This window comes from Lates calcarifer, linkage group LG1 (assembly GCF_001640805.2).
Source record: "Lates calcarifer isolate ASB-BC8 linkage group LG1, TLL_Latcal_v3, whole genome shotgun sequence".
Lineage (NCBI taxonomy): Eukaryota > Metazoa > Chordata > Actinopteri > Centropomidae > Lates > Lates calcarifer.
In genome coordinates this window covers 7,036,764-7,060,563 of record NC_066833.1, presented here as the reverse complement: position 1 = coordinate 7,060,563, position 23,800 = coordinate 7,036,764, and the positions used below count along the sequence as shown (strand labels likewise).

Below are 23,800 nucleotides of genomic sequence, written 5' to 3'. Positions count from 1 at the left end.
TTGCATCAAATGAAAATAACTGTAAGGCATCAAATCCTTGGTCAGATTCTTAGGCTTGCTTTTTAATTTTTTGATCATTTATGCTCAGATTTTTGATAATAATATTACATACTTGTATTTCAGTTTTGTTAAAGGAATACTCCACTGAAAATTAATCTTTTTGGAATAACATTTTATTTATTCACCCTCTGTAGGCTTGGAAAGATGGCTCTTTGGAGGACGGCAGCTGTAGTCAGCTTTCATTAACAACAGTAACAATGGATTCCAACTGTGACTCGGTTTCCTGGAGAAAAAACTTCCATAGAAACCACAAACCACTTGTGCAGCATTGTCCGCTCCACTATTGTGGGTTCTTATTTTGATTAGATTTAGAACAATGATTCTTTGCAAATAAAACTGTTTAGACACTGCTTTTGTGTTGCAGTGTTACCTCCTCATATCTCCAGATCTCAGCTGGAAGTAGTGTAACATACTGAACATCCATTATGTGGGTCAGTTTAGAAGTGTATAATGCTACAGGAGTAGTTTTAAAAATGTGTAAGCTAACTGTACCTGCTGCAAACTTCTCTGATTCATCTTTCAATGCTATAGGTAGCAAGTTTTTGCTACTCAAAAGGAGTCTTCTCAGTGGAGTAATCCTTTTTTGTTATTTTCTATCAAATGACAATTACCATAATGGTTGTTTAAAACTCCAGAACAGCACCAGGCCATAACTGTGTCCACTGCAGACAGATGGTTTAGAAATCATCTTGTTTTGCTCTCTGTTGTCTCTCAGGAAGGGGAAGTTCCTTCATCACTATGAAAACTATGGCGCTACAGCCAAGGATATCGCTGACTGGATGAAGAAGTGAGTATGGTCCTAATCACTTTCACCTTCTATCAAGTATTGAATTCAAGCTGTTTATGTCCAGTACTGTTTTGTTTTTAGCACATAAAAAACTAAACTAAACTGAGCTTCCAAGTCACATTCTGCCTTCTTTCTACTACAATAAGTAAACTGCTTGTACATCTCACCTTAAATGTCGGGTATCACCTTTTTCTTTCTCTGTGGTCTTCATCACACCTTTCCCTGTCTCCTCACCCTGAATCACCTTGGCACTGTGTCATCAATCTACACCCGCTCTGCTCTTGTCTCATTTTTCTTTCTCACCTTGCCTCACGTTTTCTGCCCATAACTCCCTGTGTTTCTCCTCAGCTTGGCTCTCTTGTTTCCCGTTCTCCTCCACCTCCCTTTCCACTTGCATTAAGGGCCTGGCAGAAAAGCCACGACTGTCCGCAAGGTTGCAGCCAGAGGGCACAGAGCAGGGCTTTCACAGCTATCACAGGAAACGGAGCAAGACAGGCAGAGGATGCATTCCAGCAGTCTCTTTAGCCCAAAGGCAAAACAACTCCCTCCCCAGTCCTAAGCTTTTACTACTCTGCTTATTCAGGGCCGAGCAGTATAATTTAGAAGTAGTTGTCTGGGAATTAGGCAATCAAACTGACAGAATGGTTACATGTTTCAAACTGAGTGATAATGCTGAGTATAATTGCACCTTATATTTCAGTTTTTTAAAGTGGCAGTTTAGTCTAACAAACATACATTTTTGTTTTCTTTTATCCATTTCTCCCCCTCTTTCCGGCACAAAGCAAAACATAATTTTGACATGAATGGACTGACCTTAGACCATTAAATTTATATTGTTAATTTGCACAAAAATGTTCCATATGGTAAAAAGACAGAGGACCAGCCTCCTGCTAGCCTCATCACATCTGCAGTTTGTCACGTCTTTTTTCATCTGGAGATGCTGCAGATGGGGGAAAGCTGAAAAGGTTTTTTGAAGTAAAGTGGTGAAAGATTTTTCCAGAATAGTCTAATTTGCTGCATTCATATTTAGATTTATCTCTTCTCCCTCATTTATTGCTGAAGTTTCTCTTATGTTAAGATTCAGCTGTTTCAATTTTTTGATTACCCACTCAGTTTCAGTTGTTTAATCCAGTTTCACTGGCCTAATTATTTATTTATTTTTTCCTAGCGGGAACAATAGAGACCAGATTCTGACAGTTACTGTCAAACCATGCTACTGAAATACTTTGCTCCTTTGCTTTTGTGTCTTGTGCATTATAACGTGTAGGTCTGGGTATCGTTCAAACTTTTTTGATACCGGTACTGATACCAATACCTTGACTTTGATACTGGTTCCTGAACGATACTTCTTTGATACCAGTTTTATAAGATCAATTCTAACAAAGAAAATGACATTACATATTATGTTACAAATCTTGAGTTTTATTTTTCAGCTTTGGCATTTTTCCACTCAAAGCAGTTTTCTAACAAAAAATATACAACAAATAAGTTTCAGTGGAAAAGAACTGTGAGTGCAAAAGTGACAAGTCAGTGTCTAATGCTCACTTCTGCATACTAAGGACCTTTAAATCTTCGTGCAGTTGAACACGGAGCAACTTTCTGCTCTTAAATTAATTCAGTGCGTGTTCAAATGCTTCATCAAATTGGCCGTGTTGCCAGCCTTAGCAACGATGTCCTTTTTGCAAATATTGCATTGCGCACTATCTATAATATAGTATCAATCTTGCTAAAATGGAGCCACGCTTTTGACCTTGGTCACATTTTTTAACCGCTTCAACACACACACACACACACACACACACACACACACATACACACACACACACTGTAGTTCACAACACAGATACACGTGAACCTCGTCTGTGGACATAACCACATAAGTATTTTTCCTGCATGCCTCTACTGCGTGTAACGTTACAGCCAATCACCGGCAGCATTATCACGTGATTAACTCCTTGGTATCGAAACAAAAAACAAAGCATCTTTCAATACCGGGAAGCATCGAAGCATTTCAGTCGGTGCCATAAAAGAACCAAAGTTTCGTACCAAGCCCTAATAACATGACATCTACTTGATACTGATCCTTACGTCCTTACCCTAGAGTCTAGTTTTAAGGCAGTAAATCGACATGGATGTACAGGGAAGAGTCAGTATCCTTGATGATCATATCAATCCTCTGCAGCAGTGTTACACCAATAATGGGGTACAGCAAAAATGGTGTGGTTGCATGGTGACAGGAGGGAACAGCACCTCATGTTGCAGAGGAGCAACCAAAGATGTCATCTGATAAGACATAAGTGTAACTTCAGTCCCTGATAAACCCTGATCCTGCAATTTGTATGTATCAAAGAAATTTGTATTAAACAGATCACATTCTGGATAAAAAATAAGTGTCTGGAGGAAAAGCAGCATTTCGCAGCATACCAGTTGCACAAATCTAGTGTATTTAAAAGAAATCTAGTCTTATGTGGCTTCAACAGGTTGGCTCAGGCCACAATTTGTGATGATGAGAAAAGATTGCAGGAGGGGAGTGTTTCTGTACATGTGTCTTTTAGATGACTTGTCTGTGTATGCATGCACAAGTGCAGGGAATGTGTACTTGTTTATATCTGTGTCCACTCGTTCTTGGCAATGCACCACTGTGCTCCGTCATCAAGGCGGGGCTGCTTCAGTCCAGATGTATGTTTGTGCATGTGTGTGTGAGACATATTGGGTGGAGTGTGGGTTACAGCTGTGTCTGATTTTTGCTCCATACAGATTACACGCCAGCTGGAATTTGTCTGCTTTTTAAACGTCCCTCACCTCTGTTTCCCTTTCTGTCTCTCCTTCCTGTTTCAGCCCTCAGCCCCCCCAGCCAAAGACCCCTGAGGTGCCGTGGTCAGAGACGGACTCCCCAGTGTTCCACCTGACCGATGAGTCCTTTGACAGCTTTCTGGAGGAACATCCCACAGCACTGGTCATGTTCTATGCCCCTTGTGAGTAAGAAAGCAAAAAAAAGAAAAAGAGCAGGACAGATGATTATTTTCATAATCAATCAATTATTTGATCTTTACAGCGTCAAAAAATGAACATCAAAACTCAAAGCCAAAATAATGTCTTGCTTGTTTTATCCAACCAACAACCCAAAACTGAAAAGAGATTAATTTTACAATTATGTAGAATGAGACAAAAGCAGCAAATTTCACACATTTGAAAATCCGAAACCAGCAAATGTTTGGCAAATTAGTTTCTAAAGTCATTAATTAATTATCAGAATTGTTGGTGATCACTTTCCAGTCAGTCGACTAATACTCTATTCAGTGAATCCTCTCAACAGCATAAAAAAGTGGGTAGTGTCAGTATTGAGGCTTCTAAGATGCTTGTCCTGCAGTTGACTCAGCCTGCGGACAGTAGCCAGTCACCCACTCACTCAAGTCAAGGGCAGTCAGCTGAAACAAGCTGCATCAAATATTTTCAACTTGCACACACAAACACACACTTACAAATGCAAACACACACGTACCCCGGTGACATATCAAACACATATTTCACACCATGACACAAGCATTTATTGCACACAATTACACTGCGTATCTCTCTCTATCTGCCTCTCACACACACACACACAGATGCCCAGCCTTGCTGCTTCAGTGCAGTTTCTTAATGGCTCTGCTGTCAGAGTGAGATTAATGGTCTCCCAACCACCACCATCAGCCTGCATTTTTGTCCACCACTCAGCACAGCCATTCTCACCTTCCTCTCAACAGCGCTCAGTGGAGCTTATTTGCGTGCAGCTCCATACAGTGACAAAACCTCCAACTGAACAACATTTCCCATGGTGAACCTCATGATGGCCTGGGCCAAAACAAAAGTTCACAGCACGGCAAAATTTTGATTCCAGAATGTTGCTCTAGCAGGTATTGCTGTAAGTGTCAGTGTTTGATCCCTAAATGTTTATGGTTGGGCTGCAGTTGGTGAATCAAGAAGTTATTAGATCTGATTTTAACATCTCTCTTAACTGGTCACTTAGCAAGTAGCCACACGCTCAGCTTACTGCTGCAGTGGCACCCAGAGAAGATGTCCTCACAACATCCTAACACCCAACATTTGCTGTAAAGCAGAGGGAAATGGAATGGTAAACGGACTGTACTTATCTAGTGCTTTTCTAGTCTTTTCGACCACTCAAAGCACTTCACACTACAGATCACATTCACCCCATTCACACACACATTTATACAGCACTTGTCCTATACAATGTGCTTTCTAACGTAGACACACACATACACACACCGATGACACACATCTGAGGCAATTTGGGGTTCAGTATCTTGCCCAAGGATACTTCGGCATGTGGACCGGAGGAGCTGGGAATCAAACCACTGATCTTTGGTTGGGTGGTGGGTGGGTTAGTGCTCTACCTCCTGAGCCACAGCTGAACTTACCAGGCTTTTTACTTTCTAGTGTGCATCAGTTTTTATTACAGCTACAGTGGTGTGTGGCCAGTTTGTTCATTCTCCTGATTCTGATCTCTCCTCCCCCACACTCAGTCTGAATCAGCAATGTTTCAGTGTGTTTCTGAACCCCCCATCCCATCCTCGTGCCCCTCCCTCCCTCACACCACACACACACACACCGTCCATGCCCCTAATGCACCACTTGTTCTGAATGCGCAGCAGGGCTGATGCAGAGCACAGGACAGACATTTGATTTTCTTTCTTACTCATCACTTTGAAGGGTCGGACAAAGTCCTTTTAGTCACTCTGTTTCACTGTTCAGCCTCAACACAATCTGCATGATCACACACTACAGTGACTGAGTTGAAAGAGAAGCAGCTTTTTTTTCGATGAGGCATATCACCCTAGATTTATAGCCTACGCCAGCACTGCATTATATATTGAAGAAAGGAATTCCTGAACTGTTATGACAAGGGCAATTTACCAGGTTTGGAAATGTACCAAGTTTGTTTCATGCATCTGTGCACAGCAGTGCTGTGAGCACTCACACACACACACACATGCACGCACGCTGCTCATCCCTGATCAAACAGCATATTTATTACATCTTAAGACAAAACATCTTGTACATTGTGTGAGATGAATATTGTTTTATGTATTTGAAAGTCATTTTAGATTCAAACATAAAATGTTTGCCAGTTTGCTCATGCAATATTAAACACACACCAAACATAGAGTTTATTCGTGATGCTTTGACCTCAAACAGATTTGTTTTAGCTCACACATACAGGCACACGCATACAGACACCACTACCTCCAGATAATACAGAGTTCTACAGAGCAAGAATACCACTAACGATCTTCCTGTTCCTCAATTAACCCTTTCAGGCATGAATTATGAAATTCACAGTCAGGACTTTTTTCCTAAGTGTTTTTATCCTTTAGGCACAAAAAAATTTGAACATTTTTTTAAAAGACAATTTTTTCAAGGAGTTTCTCACATTTCCACTTGGGGGACTGCATGCATTTGAGTTTTCAGTTGAAGAGCTATGTATTTAACAAACCAACCAATAAAATTATATATTATGTTAAAATTATAGAATAATATGAATTTCTAATAATGTTAAACTAATGTGTTCACATATTTTAATACACTTCAGCGCAATGTAAAAACATTGAACTTTGCTCCTGACTCCTTAGATTCTCAGTATCCTCAGTTCTCTCAGCATCCTCAGCTCCACTGTCACTACTGCTAGCATTTGTCAGTACTTCTTTTCTGCAGCCATTCATCAAAAGACGCTAACTGTTGCTTTCATAATGGAACTAATCTGCATACAATTTTGTTTTTGTTACAAAAACTGCAAGTTACATTCTAATAACATTAAGCAGTTGATTCACAGCCAAAACAGATACTGCAGATAAAGTATTTGTATAGTGCAGTTCAAGTATAGCCAGTGATACATGATGTCCAATCTAGTAAACAGATGATTAATTGTAATTTCCTAGTATAAAATCAATATTTGTAAATTTTAACAATAGCATTATTCCTTAGATGTCACTTGGTGTTATCAATTTTTTTTTTACCTGCAGGGGCCTCCTTCTACAGAAGGATTGGCAGGATATTCTCAGGCTGCTCAGCATTTCTGGCCATCCACCAGTCCACCTGTTGTTTTGAGAAATTTGTGTTAGAGTTACATCGACTGGACAATGGTTGGCAGTATATGTATAATATATGAATCCAAAATGTTTATTCTAATGAATAATGGTATAAAATATGCACATAATGAACCATACAACAGTTCTTACAAAACAAACAGTAGCACTATGTTGCAGTAACTTTACATTCGTCATACTGCTGCCTTTGGTGATTTTTCAAATGCTGTGAATAACAGGAGATTGACAGGCACACAGAGAGTCGGTAGAGACAGACACAGCCAATAAGAACTCTATCGTATCTGCCGGAAGAAAATACAAAATACAGATACAAATCTGACTTAATGTTAGCTAGTTCATTCTACCATTTTCTCTCTTTATTTCTCCTCTTTTTCTCTCTCTCCTTGGTGCAACAGGGTATTTTGCAATAATTTTCTCCACTGCTACAAAATAACGGAAACGCTGCAGACATAAAGTTGACATCTTGGTGATAGCTCAGTTATCTCTTTTGCTGGTGTGCTGACAATTTCAGCTGGTTTTAACTCGTCATAACACCGGTGGTAACACCGATGGGCCTGCAGGTCTCCGAAGGCAGGTGGAACTCACACTGCCTGTATCACGCTGTCACTCTGCCCTCCGTTTTCATTAAGTATCTAACTCCACAGTTAGTTTTGTGGTTTGATCATTTTAAGATAAGATTTGGTTGTAAAGTTTACAGCCTGTCTCTCTGTTGCTCCTGCAGTGCTCTGTGTGTAAACTGAGAGGCAGCTTTAAAAAAAAGTGTTACGAATCCTCTGATATGCTGTTGTAAAAATAATCACAATCTTTGTGATTTGCAAATTATATTAGTTTAATTCGCGAATTCGGTTAAGATTCAATAAATCATTCAGCCCTACTAGAAAGTGTGTTGTAGTGTCTTTGAGCAAGACACTGAACCCACAACTGCTCCTGCTCCATCAGTGTCTGAATGTGAGTGTGAATGGGTAAATGAGACATACATTGTAGACCACTGAGTGGTCAATATACTAGAAGGCCTATATAAATAAAAAGTCTGTGTACCATTTACCACATGCACATCTGTAGTCAAGGTGCAGTAGTGCACAGAAGATCATGTAGCTGCTGTGTTATCACAATATTCTTCATTTATGTCTTTTTTTAATTGCTTTTAGGGATATTATATTTACAGTCCAGGTTTGAAGCCTTCCCTTTTCACTACTTGAATTGCCAACATATCAGTAACCAAACAAAACATGACTACCTCAGAAATTTCTTTCCAACTTCTGCTTTCTCTGTCAAAGAGTACAAGTCACAAACGATTCGGTTGTGTTAGGTTATGCCACTGTAGTTTCTCTCTTTGGTTGATTAGACCTCACATCACCTATTTCACTTTGATTTCCTGCTCTCTTTGTACTCAGGTAGTGCTTCTGTTTGAGATGATGAAATAAATTTGATGTTTAGCCACCATTTACTGTTACAGTCTTCTCACACTATTTATTTATTGTCATGGTTTATTTTAAATCTGACAGTTGTATAGTAGTATATATAGTTGTATAGTTAAAATACAAAACATTTTCGCTGTACCAAAGTCACTATATTTTTTTGGAAGGAACTCTTCTGCAGCAGAGCCATCAGTAGTTTTGCTTTCAGTCTCTACTACGCTTGTTACTGCCATACTTAGTTACTTAGTTATGCATTATGTATGTTATGTAAATGAGTACATAATAAAATTGTCTTGCTATATTGGTATTACCATGAGAAGTCATAATATTGATTTCAACCACATCGCCCCGCTCTACCAACACCTCCACCAGTTTGTTTCATCACCTACTCACACCCAGCTCAGTCTGTTTCTACCATGCTTACTCAGATGCAAACACACACCCGTGCCTGAGAGTGAAACATGTAGTAAGCAATCAAACATGACTTAACTCTCCTGGTAAACATGAGAGACTCTTGTCATTTCATTTACAGTTTCACCCTCAGCATGCCAGCAGTAAAACCCTGCCAAACGAGGGTTAAACAGCAAGACACCAGAGAATTATAACTGTTCATGCCTTGATTCAGCATGACAGCTCTGTGGATGTAATATTGTGCAAAGATTGTAAGATTCCAAGATAGCCCCTAGCGTTGGTTTTATGGAAATAATTTCCTCAGAAATAAATAGTTATTTCTTGTCTATATGTTCTTCAAGATTGAGAGGTGATTCCCTCTTCTCTCTTATTTATTATCACTGATTGTTTTCGATAGCAAACTGATATTATCAGCTGGTATTGGATATGAATATAGTTTTCAGTACTTTTTTTGTTGACATTTTGTTTTATTTTTACTTCAGTTTTTATGTATAAGGAATGAACTTTACCATTCAAAATGTATATTCATTAAGATATCCTGCTTCAGTTCATTATCATTGTGCCAATATTTAAATAACAAGTTGTAAGAGATTATTACCAAAAATGTTTTTAATAAGAACTTTTTTGGCAGACATGGTATTATCAGTTTTTTGCATCTCAAATAGTAATATTGATATAAGCCTCAGAAATCTGTCCATCGGTCAGGCTTTAATGTATGATTTTAATCTTTTAGGGTGTGGCCACTGCAAGAAGATGAAGCCAGAGTATGATGAAGCCGCTGAAATACTCAACAGGGGTGCAGACGTAAGTTTCATGACCTTTGCTTGTGTTTATGTGTGCACAGTGTTTTGTTTATTTCCATATCTCACACTTTGATATGTACAGAACTACACGGGTGTAGCAATACCTCAGTAACAGATCATAATACCATAATCCCTCCTCTTGGCTTGGAGGCTGTTGGCTGATGCAACTGAAACGCTGGTTAGTCTGTCCAACAGCCCAGCTCTCGATGTGTTTCTGATTAGTTGGGTGTGTTCCTCACCTCTCCTCTCCGCTATTCGGTCCTCTGTGGTAATGTAACACTCCCCGGCCAGGGGCAGGGCCTATAAAACTCCAGCCTGGTGACTGTCAGAATTATCTCATCGATGAGATTCCCCCCGGCCCGACACTTGGACCTTCTCCTTGTGGCTCTTTGCCCAGCACTTGAGGTCAATGGGAAAAGCATGGACATTATTTAATATGGATGGACTAGAGCCTCTCTCACCCTGACCCCTTAAGGCCCAGCATATCATTTATTTTTCTCTGCCTCGCTTCTCTGCTCGTGTTTTTTAATGCAGGGCTTTTACATACACAAAACGCTCTGTGTGCTTGTCTGCAAAGGTTTCTGAAGTAGGTGGTGTTAATTGGTGTCATGTAAAGGGGGTCTTTTCTGGTCTCATTAGACAGATCCCTCTATAGTGATTATTTTACCAAAGTCCCATGTGACTTGGCATTTACTATTGCTGTTTTTCCACAGAGTCCAGGTGTGTTGGCAGCAGTGGATGCCACAGTGCACAAGGCTGTTGGGGATCGCTTCAAGATCTCTGGCTTCCCAACTGTTAAGTATTTTGAGAAAGCCGAGGAGAAGTATACACTGCCACAACTCCGAAGCAAAGACAAAATCATCGAGTTCATGCACAAGTGAGTCACACACTTAACAGGTAGCTCAATCACTTCTTTACCTATGTCCAACACATGTTGCCCATGCAAAGTTAACACAGTTAGACACAAACTCAAACTCATGTACATTGCAATAGTTTAGTCCTTAGCTTTAACATTTTATCTGCACTCTTTTTTGTCTCTATTGATTAGCTGCAATATTTTTGAAATAACTTCTTCCCAGTGTAATAGATTAATCTTTGGAAAGGGTCACTGTGAAAAATAACTTGTGATGACGTCAGTCCAGCTGTGGCAATTACAGAGTCTGTAAAGGCAAAGTCTGTGACCAGAGGTCAACAGACATCACTTTATATAAAGCTGACATAAAGTCTCACTTATTGAGTATTCTATTACATCACTACTATTCACATGAGACCATTTTTCTTTTCCAGAAACAGCCATACTATATATGCCTACTATGTATGTCTATTTACACTATGTTTACCACCTACAATAAATTTAAAGTCGGTGTTTTTCACTCCATATTGAATACATCATTAATATTGTTGTGCTGTCTCATGTCTCTAGTCCCCAGGCACCTCCTCCACCAGAGCAGTCTTGGGAAGAGAAGCCCTCCAGTGTCAGCCATCTTGGATCAGAGGATTTCCGAGAGGCACTGAAAAAGAAAAAACATGCTCTGGTCATGTTCTACGCTCCCTGTAAGAGCTTAATTTATAATAACACTACTTAACACCTGTTAAATAACCCTCCACAAAGGTCTGGAATTACTCCTGAAAGGGTCATTTTTAATTGGCACAAGGCAGTTTTCACAAACTGCTGAATTCCATGTGCTTGGCTGTTTTAATCTAAATATTAAGTGTGTGTGAAGTTTTTGCAACCAAGTGTGATCACAGTCCTGCTCAGTTGAGCTTTGTATGATCATATCCTGGGTCTAAACAGTGTGCATATGTAACTCAGAACAGCTTGCCAAGCTCCTCATCACACAGTAAATAAACTCCACCTAAGCCATAGGGACACTGAGGAATAACTCATGACTGAGAATAGATTTGTTCAGGTTAAAAAAAAAAGAACAAATCAGTGTCCCACTTCATATTTCAGAGAAGACGTTAATTTCTATAATTCAGCTTTATAGTTTAGCCCTAAACAGAAGCAAACTTGACCAATAAATCTCTGTCCTTTTAAATGTTTTAATTGCCAACAAAATTAGCTTTATTTTGCTGTTTGCCCCCCACCACCACCACCACACACACGCAGACAGATAAATTAATGGCTATTTGGTGAAGGAAAATAGGAAGAAATCTAGCAGCAAAAGAGCCAAATATTTTTTCCAGCTCATTTTTCTTAAAACTAAATAGACTTACAATCTTCCAGTTGGGAACAAAGTAAATCCATGTAAATAATAAACTAATTGTTTTTGTAATTTGTTGTGGAGTTCTCCTGCTTCTAAGTATCCAACATATGAATATAGCTGCTTTAAAAGGCACCATAAACCTAAACTGAATTCATCTGGGTAACTGGGTATGTCTGACTACTGGAGCAGCTTTTATTCACTCACCTTTCTTCCATAGAGAGAAAGGAGAGTGTCTATCATTGAACCTGTTTTTGAAATGATTCCTTGGAAAATGTAGGGACCCAGTGCTGTGACACACTCTATCTGAGTTCTCAAACAAAACAGAGATGCAGGAGGAATACGTAGCAGTTAACATGCTTAATTATCAATACACACATAGACATATGCACCTCTGTCCCTGGTTTGTTTTTTTTGCACTTTGTGTCTGATGATGGCTTCAAAGCCAGACAGGGTACAATGGTTAGGTTGCTGCCTCTGTTGGGCTCTTTGGAGCTTGATTCTATACAGAGATGCTCCAGATGCACATTAGGCAACAGCAACCTGCTGCCCTCCCACCCCATCTGCATGCTGCTTACTGGTGTCTCACTGTATCAAAGAGGGAGCTTGCGTCTAATAGAGCATTTGATTAGTTACAGCTGCTTGCTAAGGCATCAAGGCTGGAGATACATCAGACAGAACAATCAAGAGGTTTGGGTTATTAACTTTTAGCACAATTGAAATTAAACTAAATGCTGTCATATCTTCTTATTCTTACCAGGTCTTGCTTACTTCTGTAGTTTGCACAGAATCAAGGCTGCTACAGTACATCCACCTGGCAGTCTCTTTGTCTGCTGTTTTCTCTACTTCACTGTCTGTTTCAGTTGGTAATTATGAGAAAGACAAGTGAAAGTGTCTGTGCAGGTAGAGGAGAGAAATGAGAGTGGTGGTTCTCATTATCAACAGCCAACCTACCTTTTCAGCTGCATTTAAGCAGCTTGGATGACAGGCATATGAGATATGAAAACTAAAATATTCCTATACAGTACTTGGTGTGCAGTAAGATGCCACTTGCCCCTTTATTTAGTTTTCTTCTCTGTCTCCATTGTTTGGCAATCTCTGAGCAGTTACACTGACCTGTCTGATCAGTCTGTTGTCTTCGAGTGAGTTGAAAAAACATAGCATAGGCATCTGTGCTGCTTTTTGTGAAATATCAGTTTTAGAGTTGCGACAGAACCTTTGAAGGCCATTTAATGTTGTAGCTAAAGGGAACTTCAGCAGGAAATGGTTTTCTGAGCTGTGCTGAATGCAGGCTTAGAGAAGTGGCTTTGGAAAGGAAGATAAATGGACGGTTGCAGAGTTGATGTATAATTGAGTTGAAGGTAGAGTTACTCTATGTGTATGTGAATGCTTGTGGGCATACACACAACAGTAAAATATTTCATTATAACTGTGGCCACCATCAGTCAGTGCACTTGTGGCCTGTAAAATCCATTTACAGTGGGATTATTATGTTAATATTGTTAATGAATCATGGGAACAAATCCTGAGATCTTAGTTATAACAGGGCCAGTGTCAACAGCAGGTAATTGAATGTATTTTGTTTTGTACAGTTTGATAATACTTTTCATTTATGCTTTAATAGTCTGTTATACTATATGGGTGATCTACATAATGGCTTTAATCTTACTTAAAGCAAGCACATTTCATGACGAATTAAGTGAAATCATAATAGTGCAACATTTTAGACAATAGTATTCCTGTGTGGCAGCAGTTCATGTTCAGCCAATTTCTTTTTCAACATGACAGTGTATGGATGCACAAAGCCAGGTCCATATATTTTATTTTTTCCCAGTTTGGTGTGCAAGCAACACCTCAGCTTCATCAACTGGAACTCCGACTGCAAGCCAGGCCTTAGCACCAAAGATTAGCGCTTGACCTCACTAATGGCTTAATGCAGGCAAATCCTAGCAACCAGTTTCCAAAATTTGGTGCAAATCCTGAAACCAGAAGACTAGAGGCTCTCACAGCAGCAGATTAATGCCCCTGATTTTGGAATAACATGTTCAACAATCACAGATGGGTATAATGTTTGGATATCTGCATATTTTTAGCCACTGAACACTGACCAGCTTAACGATTAGCACTCTATCTACGGTTAGCTTGTAGCATCTCTTGCATCAGAATTAGCATTAGTAAACTTATGGGAAAATTTTCACAGATGACTTGTGAGTCAAAGACACTCCCTAAAAAAAGAATCTAAGTAACAAAAAATCTAAGTAACAATCTGCATACCTTCTTAAAAATATTGTTCATTTGTGACTCTTGGGCTGATGGACTGGTCATTTCACTACAATCCTGCAGCTTTTATCACCCGCTGACAAACGTTTTTTTTTTTTTTTTTCCTTTTGGAAAATCTGTTTGTCACTACATGAAGTGTAGTGTTTTCCATTATTCACCTTTCCAGTAAAAAAAATCTATTTCTAACAGTGGTAACAACCATTTGATTGAAATGAACAGAAGAGCTTGGTACTTGACATTACCAACAAAAGAGCAAGACAAGTGTCAACAGAAAATCAAAGGAAAAGATGTCATAACAGCAATCACTTGATTGCCACTTCTGTACAAAAACACATCTTTCCCTCCATTGTAAGATGAAGCAAGGATCAGAAAATCTTCCCTCACAGATTAATATTTACCATATAATCTGCTGTCTCTAAACATCATCTGTAGTTGCAGTACCTAGGAGTGTATTTGTGTAATATTGACATACTGTAAATGGATGGACACTGGAGCAGAGAAAGCTCCAGGGAGGTTGTGTTTATGGCAGCAATAAAGAGATTTACAGTCTCATAACATACAAGCGAACCATCTCTAATATGGTGTAAGACTCTAAATAACTGCAGGATTGTGACACCATGTTTTATGAACATGATTGAGACTGAGTCAATGATGTATTAAAGTAATTTTGGCCGTATCTGTGAACCTGTGCATTTTAGTGGCATCATGTGTGCCGCGCTGTGGTGCTGTATAGGATGTGAAGTTAGATGTTGAGGTTTAAAATGTAGCGTGATGAGCTGTAATAATGTCCCACCTGTATTTTCTCCTCTTGCAGGGTGTCCACATTGTAAAAACGCTGTCCCCCACTTCACCACAGCAGCAGAGCTCTTCAAAGAAGACCGTAAGGTTAGTGTTGCTTTTTGAATACACACATTTACACAAGGTGGCATGGCAAAGCTCAAGCTGACTCTTCAAGTAACAATGCTAGTTGTCTGTCATGAAAATGGATTATACCTCTGTGTGTTCAGTGCAGTTTAACGCTGGGATGTATATAGCCTAGCTTAAAGAGCATACATATTGTATGAACAGATACAAGTTGAAACATCTAAAGTGCCTAAAACTTTTGCACAGCACTGGACTCACAGAGGGGAAATTCAGTCTTCTCATGTGACTCTGGCTAAGAAAGCAAACAAGCATATTTCCCAAAATGTAAGAGCATTCTTGAAACCTGCATGCATGAAACCTAATAGCACTACATATTCATCACGTGAAATATGGACCACTCACTTTAGATTCTGTATGTGGTGTCAAATGTTCAAAATTTGTGACACTCTATTAATTCAACTTTGTACTCCACGCACATACTTTTTAAACTTTTTTGAGTTTCATAAAATGAGCGGGCAATCTGAAATTAGCAATAAGCCCTGCAGAGTGATTGCACTCATATTTAAAACTCAGCGTATCTGATAAGAACTTAACATAACAGTGGTAAGTTAAAACTTAGAACTCCTTCCTCCTCATTCCTACTATTTGTCTCCCAGTGACAGGAATTTGACCACTTACCTAAAGCCAACACAATCTCATCAAATACTCGGCTCACATGGGGCTTTGGGGTTATTGGAGGTTCATGCAGTCACAACAGGACACACTCATCCTCATCCTCCATCATCTCCACTCCCTCTCATTCCTTCTCCCTCAGGACTTGTGTCCTGGCACCCTCCCACTCCTGCTCTTCCCTGTTAATACCCTCTGACTGCAGGGCTCAATATTTCCAAGCCTCCTTAACTGTGTGACTCACACATACACTAAAAAATGTGGACACGTGTCTGGCGAAACTCTGAGGTATAATTTATCATCTCAAAGTGACACTCATCTTCTCATCAAAAAAAAAAAAAACATCAAATCCTTGACTTTTTAACTGCACATTGTTCCAAAAGTGCTCAGGCAGTGTTGCTCCCTCATTTGTTTGGAATTTTTCAAAATCATTGTCAGATGGTATGAAACCGTGACATGTCCTCAACAATTTAGTCATCCATTTTTCTGAGGCAATCCTTTGTAAAATTCCCCATAGCATTAAATCTCAACAGATGAGCTGGAAATGTTTTTGTACAAGTCTGAGTGGGGCCCCAGCTACAACTTATTTAACTTGCACATTACTTTGTTGATTCTTAGAGTAAACACTGAAATATATCAATATGCCATCAGCAGTAAAATTACAGTATGTCCTCCATAATATAAACAGACTATAAAAAATGTTTGACTAGTAGACTATTATTGACACAGATCAGTCAAAATAACAGCTTTGATATATATCCTTAATGGAACTTCAAAACAGTCAGAAACTTTTTGCGATCCAGTATCTAGTGCCACAACAGCTTAAGGCACTTTGGCATTGCTTCACCATCAGCTGTGGTGTTTGGATCAGTGTCCTTCATGGTGAAACCTCCACAAGCTGCCAAACCAGGGGACCCTTATATCTGCGAAGGTTATGTCAGTGCAGAAGATCTCTTCCCTGTTGTTTTCCCCCCAGTGGCCAGTGGAGGTGTGAAGTTGTGTTTGAGCAGGAGAAAATCTGAGAGCTTGACGTGTTTGTTTGGCAAACACATGTGCTGTGTGGCAAACACATTATGCTGTGTGTTTCGTAAGGCTCAGCCCCAGTGTATTGTACCAGACCGTTGTTGATCACAGTCTATTAGCTGCCCTTGCTTCATTTACCAAAGACAAACACAAGCTTAGCTCTGGCTTTGAAGACACAAACAGTTAAAACTCTGCATTCTGTGCTGTATGACAGTGGGGGAGCTGTGTACAGGGTTTGTTCTGAGCTGTTTGCCTTTTCTCCAAAGTCAAATCAATATCAGCATTAAAGGTGCACACTGGCTGGAGCTGCATTTTTCCAAAAGCTGTCTGTTGCCACTGCAATGAGAACACAATTTCACCTATTTAAAACTGAGTATGTAGCGATATGGAGTTTCTACCAGCTACACATTGTATTTTGTACATGAGGCAGCTGCACAGTACACGCTTAAATACCCCATTTAATGGAGGCTTACTGTAACAATGTCACATTCTGGATAACAATGACTGTGGAGTTTTACTGTAGATCTCTAGTAGTGTTAATCCTGTGCACATGCACAAGGACCATGGATTTAGTAAGGAGAACTGGATACAGCATTTATAGATTTTTAAAAAAAATTTTTTTTTTTAGGAAAGTTTCTCTGAGAGCTGTGTACAAACCATAAAAATTCCATAAATACCAATTACAAATATAATAACATTGTTTTTGGTTCTTTATTTATTTAGCTTGCAGGAAATATCTCTTGTCTTTTGAAAGTAAAGAAAGTTTTGTCTCAGTGACATGCTGTTTCAGTGTATTCCTGTGATGTATTTGAGCAAAAAAGGGGCCTATATCACAGCTTTGATATGTATTATAATGCAGGGATAAATAAGTAACATAAAAGAGGGAGTGTGTTACAGTACTTCTTATTTCAGATATACATTGTCTCAACTGACACTAATCAATTAAAATATTTCTAGTTACATGGGTGCAGTGGTCAGCATTATCGCCCCACAGCAAGAAGGTTCCAAGTTTGAACCCGGTTCATCTGGGGCTTTTCTATGTGGAGTTTGCATGTTCTCCCTTTGTATGTGTGGATTCTCTCTGGGTCGCTCTGGTTTCCTCCCACAGTCCAAAGATGCATGGTAGGTTAACTGGTAAATTTAAATTGCCCGTAGGTATGAATGTCAGTATGAATGGTTGTTTGTCTATATGTGTTGGCCCTGCCATGGACTGGTGATCTGTCCAGGGTGTACCCCGCCTCTTGCCCAATGTCAGCTGGGATTGGCTTCAGCCCCTCTGTGACCCTTTAGGATAAGTGGTATAGATAATGGATGGATGGATAGATTTACTGTAGTAACAGTATTGTAGACCAGCTCAGAGACCTCCATATTTAGCAGTATAAAGTATAGGATCTTTGTTGTGAGAACAGAGCATGTTCTGAGTGTTATCTGTATAGTTTGATTACCACTCTACTCTTCAGTGTGACGGTGGTGGATTGAGATCAAGTCAACTGGTAATATGCTGCTCCTCAGAAATTTTGCCATTGGATCAATGACATGATATGTGGTTTTCTGTCACTTGAAGATGGATCAATAATGGAACTGGCTGTGGACTTTGAAGAACAACGTCTCTACAACTTCATTTCATCCTGTCACAGCAACTCTGATTGATTACACATGAACAGTCGGATGGAGTCTGTAGTTACATAATGTCCCTTGGTGGTGGTGCTGCTTCTGCTGCTGCTTAAAGTACTCTATGTATCTCAGACTGTCACTACTCAGAGGTGGTAAAAAAGGCTGTGAAATTTTGTGAACTGGTCAAGTACATTTTTATGCAGCTAAATTTCTGTTGACTGTTTTGCTTTCTCAAAGGTGAAACACCTCAGTCCTGCTAAATAAACACAGCTTGCAGCAAGTCTGTGAAATCCTGATGTTGAGAAGGCACATAGAGGCCTAAGTCACTTGTTTAACAGACTGGTAGAAGAACAATATCCCTTTACAGGTTCTGTATAGTAGATTCAATTTTTGCCCATTCCTCCCTTTGCGTTCACAGATGTCTTTGCTGCTGATGCAGAGGAAGCCACCACTCAATAACAGTGTTCTCATCTAACAGTATGTTGGTGCTTCTCAACATTTGAGTATTTGTATTTGCATAAGAACAAAAAAAGAGGCACTTGTATTTTGTAATTAGAACAAGAAATTTTGAGTGTCACTTCACGGTAGGGGCGCGCAGAGAAAGTGTCTACTTTGTTTTCCTTCCGCAGCAGATCTGTCATTTCCACATTCAGCCTGAGCAGACAGATGGACAGAGAGCGATTATTTGATGTTGACAAGTTCAATGTGCAGCGTTCAGCACCCTGAGAGAGGGTGACATTTTAGCTGTCCAAAAGGACACGCTGAGTGAGCCATGTATCAGTGAGGCGGCATTTACGCCTCATTTGGCGGCTTGTCGCTAATCGATGCAACAGCCTCGCAACATAAATCTCCCTTGTTGTTTTTATGTAGGAGTGACTGTTGTGGGATTTTTTTCTCCACCACACACTCCAAACAGTTTTGCTGAAAAGCTATACATCATTCTTTTTTTTTTTGTAACCTGGAGAGAGAAAGTAGTGGCGTAAATTTGGACGAGACAAGTGTGTTCAGCCTGCTGATAGCCAGAGCAGCTGAATACATTTAAGCTCTTGTTGTAAATGCCCGTTTTTAGTGGATAAATATTGAGTTCTCTATTACTTTTTCTTGTAATATCCCGTGTGTACATGTTTATAGAATTGATCTACAATTACTCTAAAGTTTATTTGCTCTCAAATATATATTGATTACTTCAGAGACACAGAAACAATAACTAAGTGAACCCAAACAATGAAAAAATGTGGGACATGAATCATTTTCATAGAATAATAAAACAGAGAAATATTATCATGTGAAACAAATCATAAATAAATTTACTTTCAGAAGCATTTAGGAGGCAAGACATGTTGCAGATTTTGCCAACTTTTATATCCACAGGCAGGACAAAGTACTTACATCAAACTTCATCATAATCAAAATTGTTTTTATTGTCAGAGAAATTAACTGCACCTGTTCATAACATGCCAAAATACACATAAATACAGATTAAAGAAGGCTTCCCATAGAGTTTAACCCATATACAAAGCACGGTGGGAAGCATGTTAACATGCTTAACATATTTGTTACAAATTAATTTGTTGAGTTTGAGATTTTACTATTTATGACTTAAAATTAATAAAGACATGTTTTTTTTTACATTTTATAACATTATATAAAATTAATAATAAAGTTGACAAATTCCTTGTTCTTATTCTTTGTTTATTGTTGTTCTTCAGATTGTTTATGCTGCTGTGGACTGTACTAAAGGACAGAACCATGAGCTTTGTAAGCAGGAAGGGGTGGAGGGTTATCCAACATTCAACTACTACAATTATGGCAAGTTTGTGGAAAAATACAATGGAGATCGTGGGGTAAGTTCTACTACATACCTCACCTGCTCTCATATTTAATTTGTGTCACATACTGCCAAGTTCAGATAATGTTCAATGATGAGATTCTGATATTAGATTATAAGAAGGCATTTCAAGACTGATAAATTTGTGAATAAAGTTGTGAAATGACTAAAACTTGTACTTTAGTGACTCAGTAACTACCCCTCTTTCCACAGGAGGCGGGCTTCACAGGTTTCATGCGCAGCCTAAGAGGACGTGACCAGGAAAAGGTTGTCAAGAGAAAGGATGAGCTTTGAGAATGAGGTGTAGGGAGGGGGTGTTGCACTGCACAGTTTGTCATTGCACTGTGACCCTTGACCCTGGCAAGGGCCCTATCTGCACTGACATGGGAGACTTGATGACCTCAGCGAAAGGCTATTTTTTTATATTGTGGTGATCACGTTTGTAATAATACCAACAGAGTACCTACATTCAGACCGACCACTTGAGACTTCTTTTTTATGGATATTCTAACGGGCAGAAAATACACAAAAAAAAAAAAGTGATATCATTTTTTTTCTTTTGTTCTCTTTTTTTGCCCAAACACTGTGACTGCATATGTGAAAAGCTACACCCTATATAGTATCTATGCAATACCAACCCCTGCTTAGCCCTGTGGGGGTCTGTGTGACTGACTGACACCCATGGTGGGTGATGGTGAGCATCATTAAAGATGGAGGCTACACTGTCTGTCACTCCACAGGGGTCTTAATCCAGTCCCATCAACCCTGCTCTGTCTCAAAAAAGAGACACATGCTGATTACTGACATACACCTGTTCCAGTATTTTTGTACAGAATCTTTATGTCTCAAGTCCACAACCATGCAGAATATTGCTTTGTTATCCTCACAGATCAGTTGGAAGATAATTACATTCAACACTAACTTGTAAAACAGCCCAAAGCTGTGAGAAGTGCTATTGTAGGTAATCAGGTACTATAGTGATGTGAGGCAGATGAAATCATGCCCAAAGTTCAATATTGTGTATGCTTCCAGGCTTTAATGATTAGTTTTACTTTTAAAGGACTTATACATTTTTGTTTGCTCAAAACTGTGGCCTTACAGATATAAAAATAAAAGAAATGCTGGAATTGCAGAAATAAAAAATGATAAGTGGAGGGGAATCAGAAGCCTTGCAATTCCTTCAAGTAAGTCATGGACAAGAGCAAGTCAAGGCAACAAAAAAAAAAAAAACAAGTAAAAACATGAAATGCCAAATATTACTGCGCATTGCCCTTGATATTCATGCTTTGTACATTTCTAAATATTAACATTCACAGCTGTACTGATATTACACCCATTGTACCTCCTTTGTTTATTCAGAATGGGATTTCATCAATGTCTTAACAAGGGTAGGGCTCATTAACATAAGCATGGGAGATACTCAAGTATATTGCACGTTGATCATAAAATATCCAAAACACGAATCTTCCTTCTGTCCAGTTTAAATATCAGCCAATATCTTATAATCCTCTCTATGTTCACACATTGTTCAGGGAGAGGCTGAAATAATTCAGATGTCTGGTTTACACTTCGGGCATTCAGGGTTTTGGTTTAAGTTTACCCAGTGTTTTATGCCCAAATGTTTCTACCACTTTCTGCTGAACTGAACAACTCCGAGGATCCCAGAGTAAAATGACAACACTCTGGCCAGTTTCACCCCAATCTGCATCTGCCTGCCATTCCTTGGTGTTGCTCAGCTCCACTTAGCTCGGACAGTGCTCTCCCACGCCTTCCATCATATTCAAAGGAATGACCTCACATCCTAGGAGTAATTAAATGTAAAATTAGTGAAGTCTCCAGACCCCCTCCCGCTTCTCCTGGCATAACATCATCATTGATTTGGAGCCATCATTACTATTACCTCTGTGGCTCTTTTTTGTTTATGCTGTGTGTTTTCAACTCCCGCACTTCAGCCGCTATAAATATTTAAAGGCTTATCTGTAGCTGAACTTGTTTTATTATTCAAGACTTTGGTTTCTTTCATCATTATAACTACTGTTCTCAGGGATAGCGAAACACAATTAAAGGGAACTAGTTTGTAACTTTGCATTCCAGCTGAATAATTTTGAGCCCTTAGGTCACCAAATTAAATATTGTTTGTATCCCAAGAAAAAATATTGAATTGTCCTTTTTCTGTGTTATATCAGAACATCATGTATTGAATAATTGTCAGTAGACGTTACTTACCATTTCTCTTCAGACACATAACGTTGTGACTCTTAATGGACTAATTCCAAGTGAAACTGTCTTGAAATGTTCTGGCTGGCACCAAACACTTTTTTGTGTTCACTGTTCAATGTGACTATTAACATTTAATGGTATGCAAGAGCGTTTTGAAAGAGTTCTTTATACAGATAGGTGTTGGTATGTGTATTTAGATGTTCATTCTCTTCTTACGATGAAGCAATTACCTTTGATTGCTGTGTCCATTTGTTTTTTGTAGAAACCTCTACAGTGACATCACACATTTGTTGAATAATAGAAGGACCACCTCTGTCTTATCCCAAAGGTATCCATGTTTTGAATTTGTCACACTTATGCCAAGAAGTCATTGTTGCCTTTGTTGATTTTTCTGTGCCCAGCCATATGTACAGTTTTGCCCCTTGCAGTAAAAACCTTGCAAGGTAAAATAAAAAAATAAATAAAGCGTTTCCAGAATTTTTCTCCCTTTTGTTTAATACATTGTACACATCTCTGCTGTGTTTGTGTTGTCTTACAATAATTTTTAATTGAATAATCATTGAGCCAAGTTTGACTTGTCGCTCCATGGATGGCAGTGTTTAGTCAATTGGTCCACCGCTTTAATTGACAATGATATGCCTCCACAACTAGCAGATGGATTGCCATACAATTTGGTACACACACAGCTATACTTTGTATTTTGTGCTAATGAATGTTAGCATGCTAACATACAAAACTAAGATAGTGAACATGGTAACAGTAGCCATTATACATGTTAATGTCATCATGAACATGTTAACATGCTTTTAGCCCAAAGCACTGCTGTGCTAGTATAGAGGAGCTAACGTGACTGATGAGTTTTAGTCTTGTTAATTTATTAGGGATCAGGGTTAAAAGCATTAAACAACATTTATGTTACTAAGAAACTAGTAAAGCATTTTTGTAGTAAATAATCAATTGTGGTGCCTCATCCATATCAATCATCGATCCATTTTCCCTTTATGGATCTTTGTCCTGTTCTGAATATCACAACTCTTTCTGTGTCTAAACATTGTTAAAACAATAAACTAAACAAAGACAATATAGACACACACGTGATCATTTGTTCACTGAGACAGCACTGAGGAATATCCAGAATTTGAGAAAATGTTTTTTTAAACACCCAAGCAGCACCAGGCTCCACTGTTGGCACAATGAAATAGATAAGAGGTTGACCTTGTGGGGTCACTGGACTAATGGACAGTCCTGGTGAAAGCATTTTTTTTTTTTTTTTTTTTTTTGGACTATTTATTTTTGACATTTTCTCAGTTATGCGTCTCAGACAGGAAACAAATGGACCATGAGCAGCACTCAGCAGATCTGACACTGATGGCTTTATTATGAGAAATGGCTAGAAAATGGCATGGGGCCTAAAAGTGACCCCCACTCATGGTGACGTCAGTGAAAGCAACTGTCAGAGCTCCACTGTCTGAACTTCTGTGTTTCAAAGATGACAAGCATGTCAATTATTAG

General features: G+C 39.0%; 1 protein-coding gene across 1 annotated transcript in view; it reads left to right on the top strand.

Annotated features, from left to right (window-relative positions):
• The window catches only part of pdia5 (protein disulfide isomerase family A, member 5), a 61,805-nt gene extending 39,047 nt beyond the window's left edge, over positions 1-22,758 (top strand). Inside the window, exons 10-17 of the mRNA XM_018696554.2 lie at positions 776-847; positions 3,686-3,822; positions 9,517-9,587; positions 10,300-10,463; positions 11,010-11,140; positions 14,885-14,955; positions 19,950-20,084; positions 20,282-22,758. Of these exons, the coding sequence (XP_018552070.1) occupies positions 776-847; positions 3,686-3,822; positions 9,517-9,587; positions 10,300-10,463; positions 11,010-11,140; positions 14,885-14,955; positions 19,950-20,084; positions 20,282-20,362 (862 nt within the window). The 3' untranslated portion in view covers positions 20,363-22,758. The remainder of the gene's footprint in view (positions 1-775; positions 848-3,685; positions 3,823-9,516; positions 9,588-10,299; positions 10,464-11,009; positions 11,141-14,884; positions 14,956-19,949; positions 20,085-20,281) is intronic.
• The last annotated feature ends 1,042 nt before the right edge of the window (positions 22,759-23,800 follow it).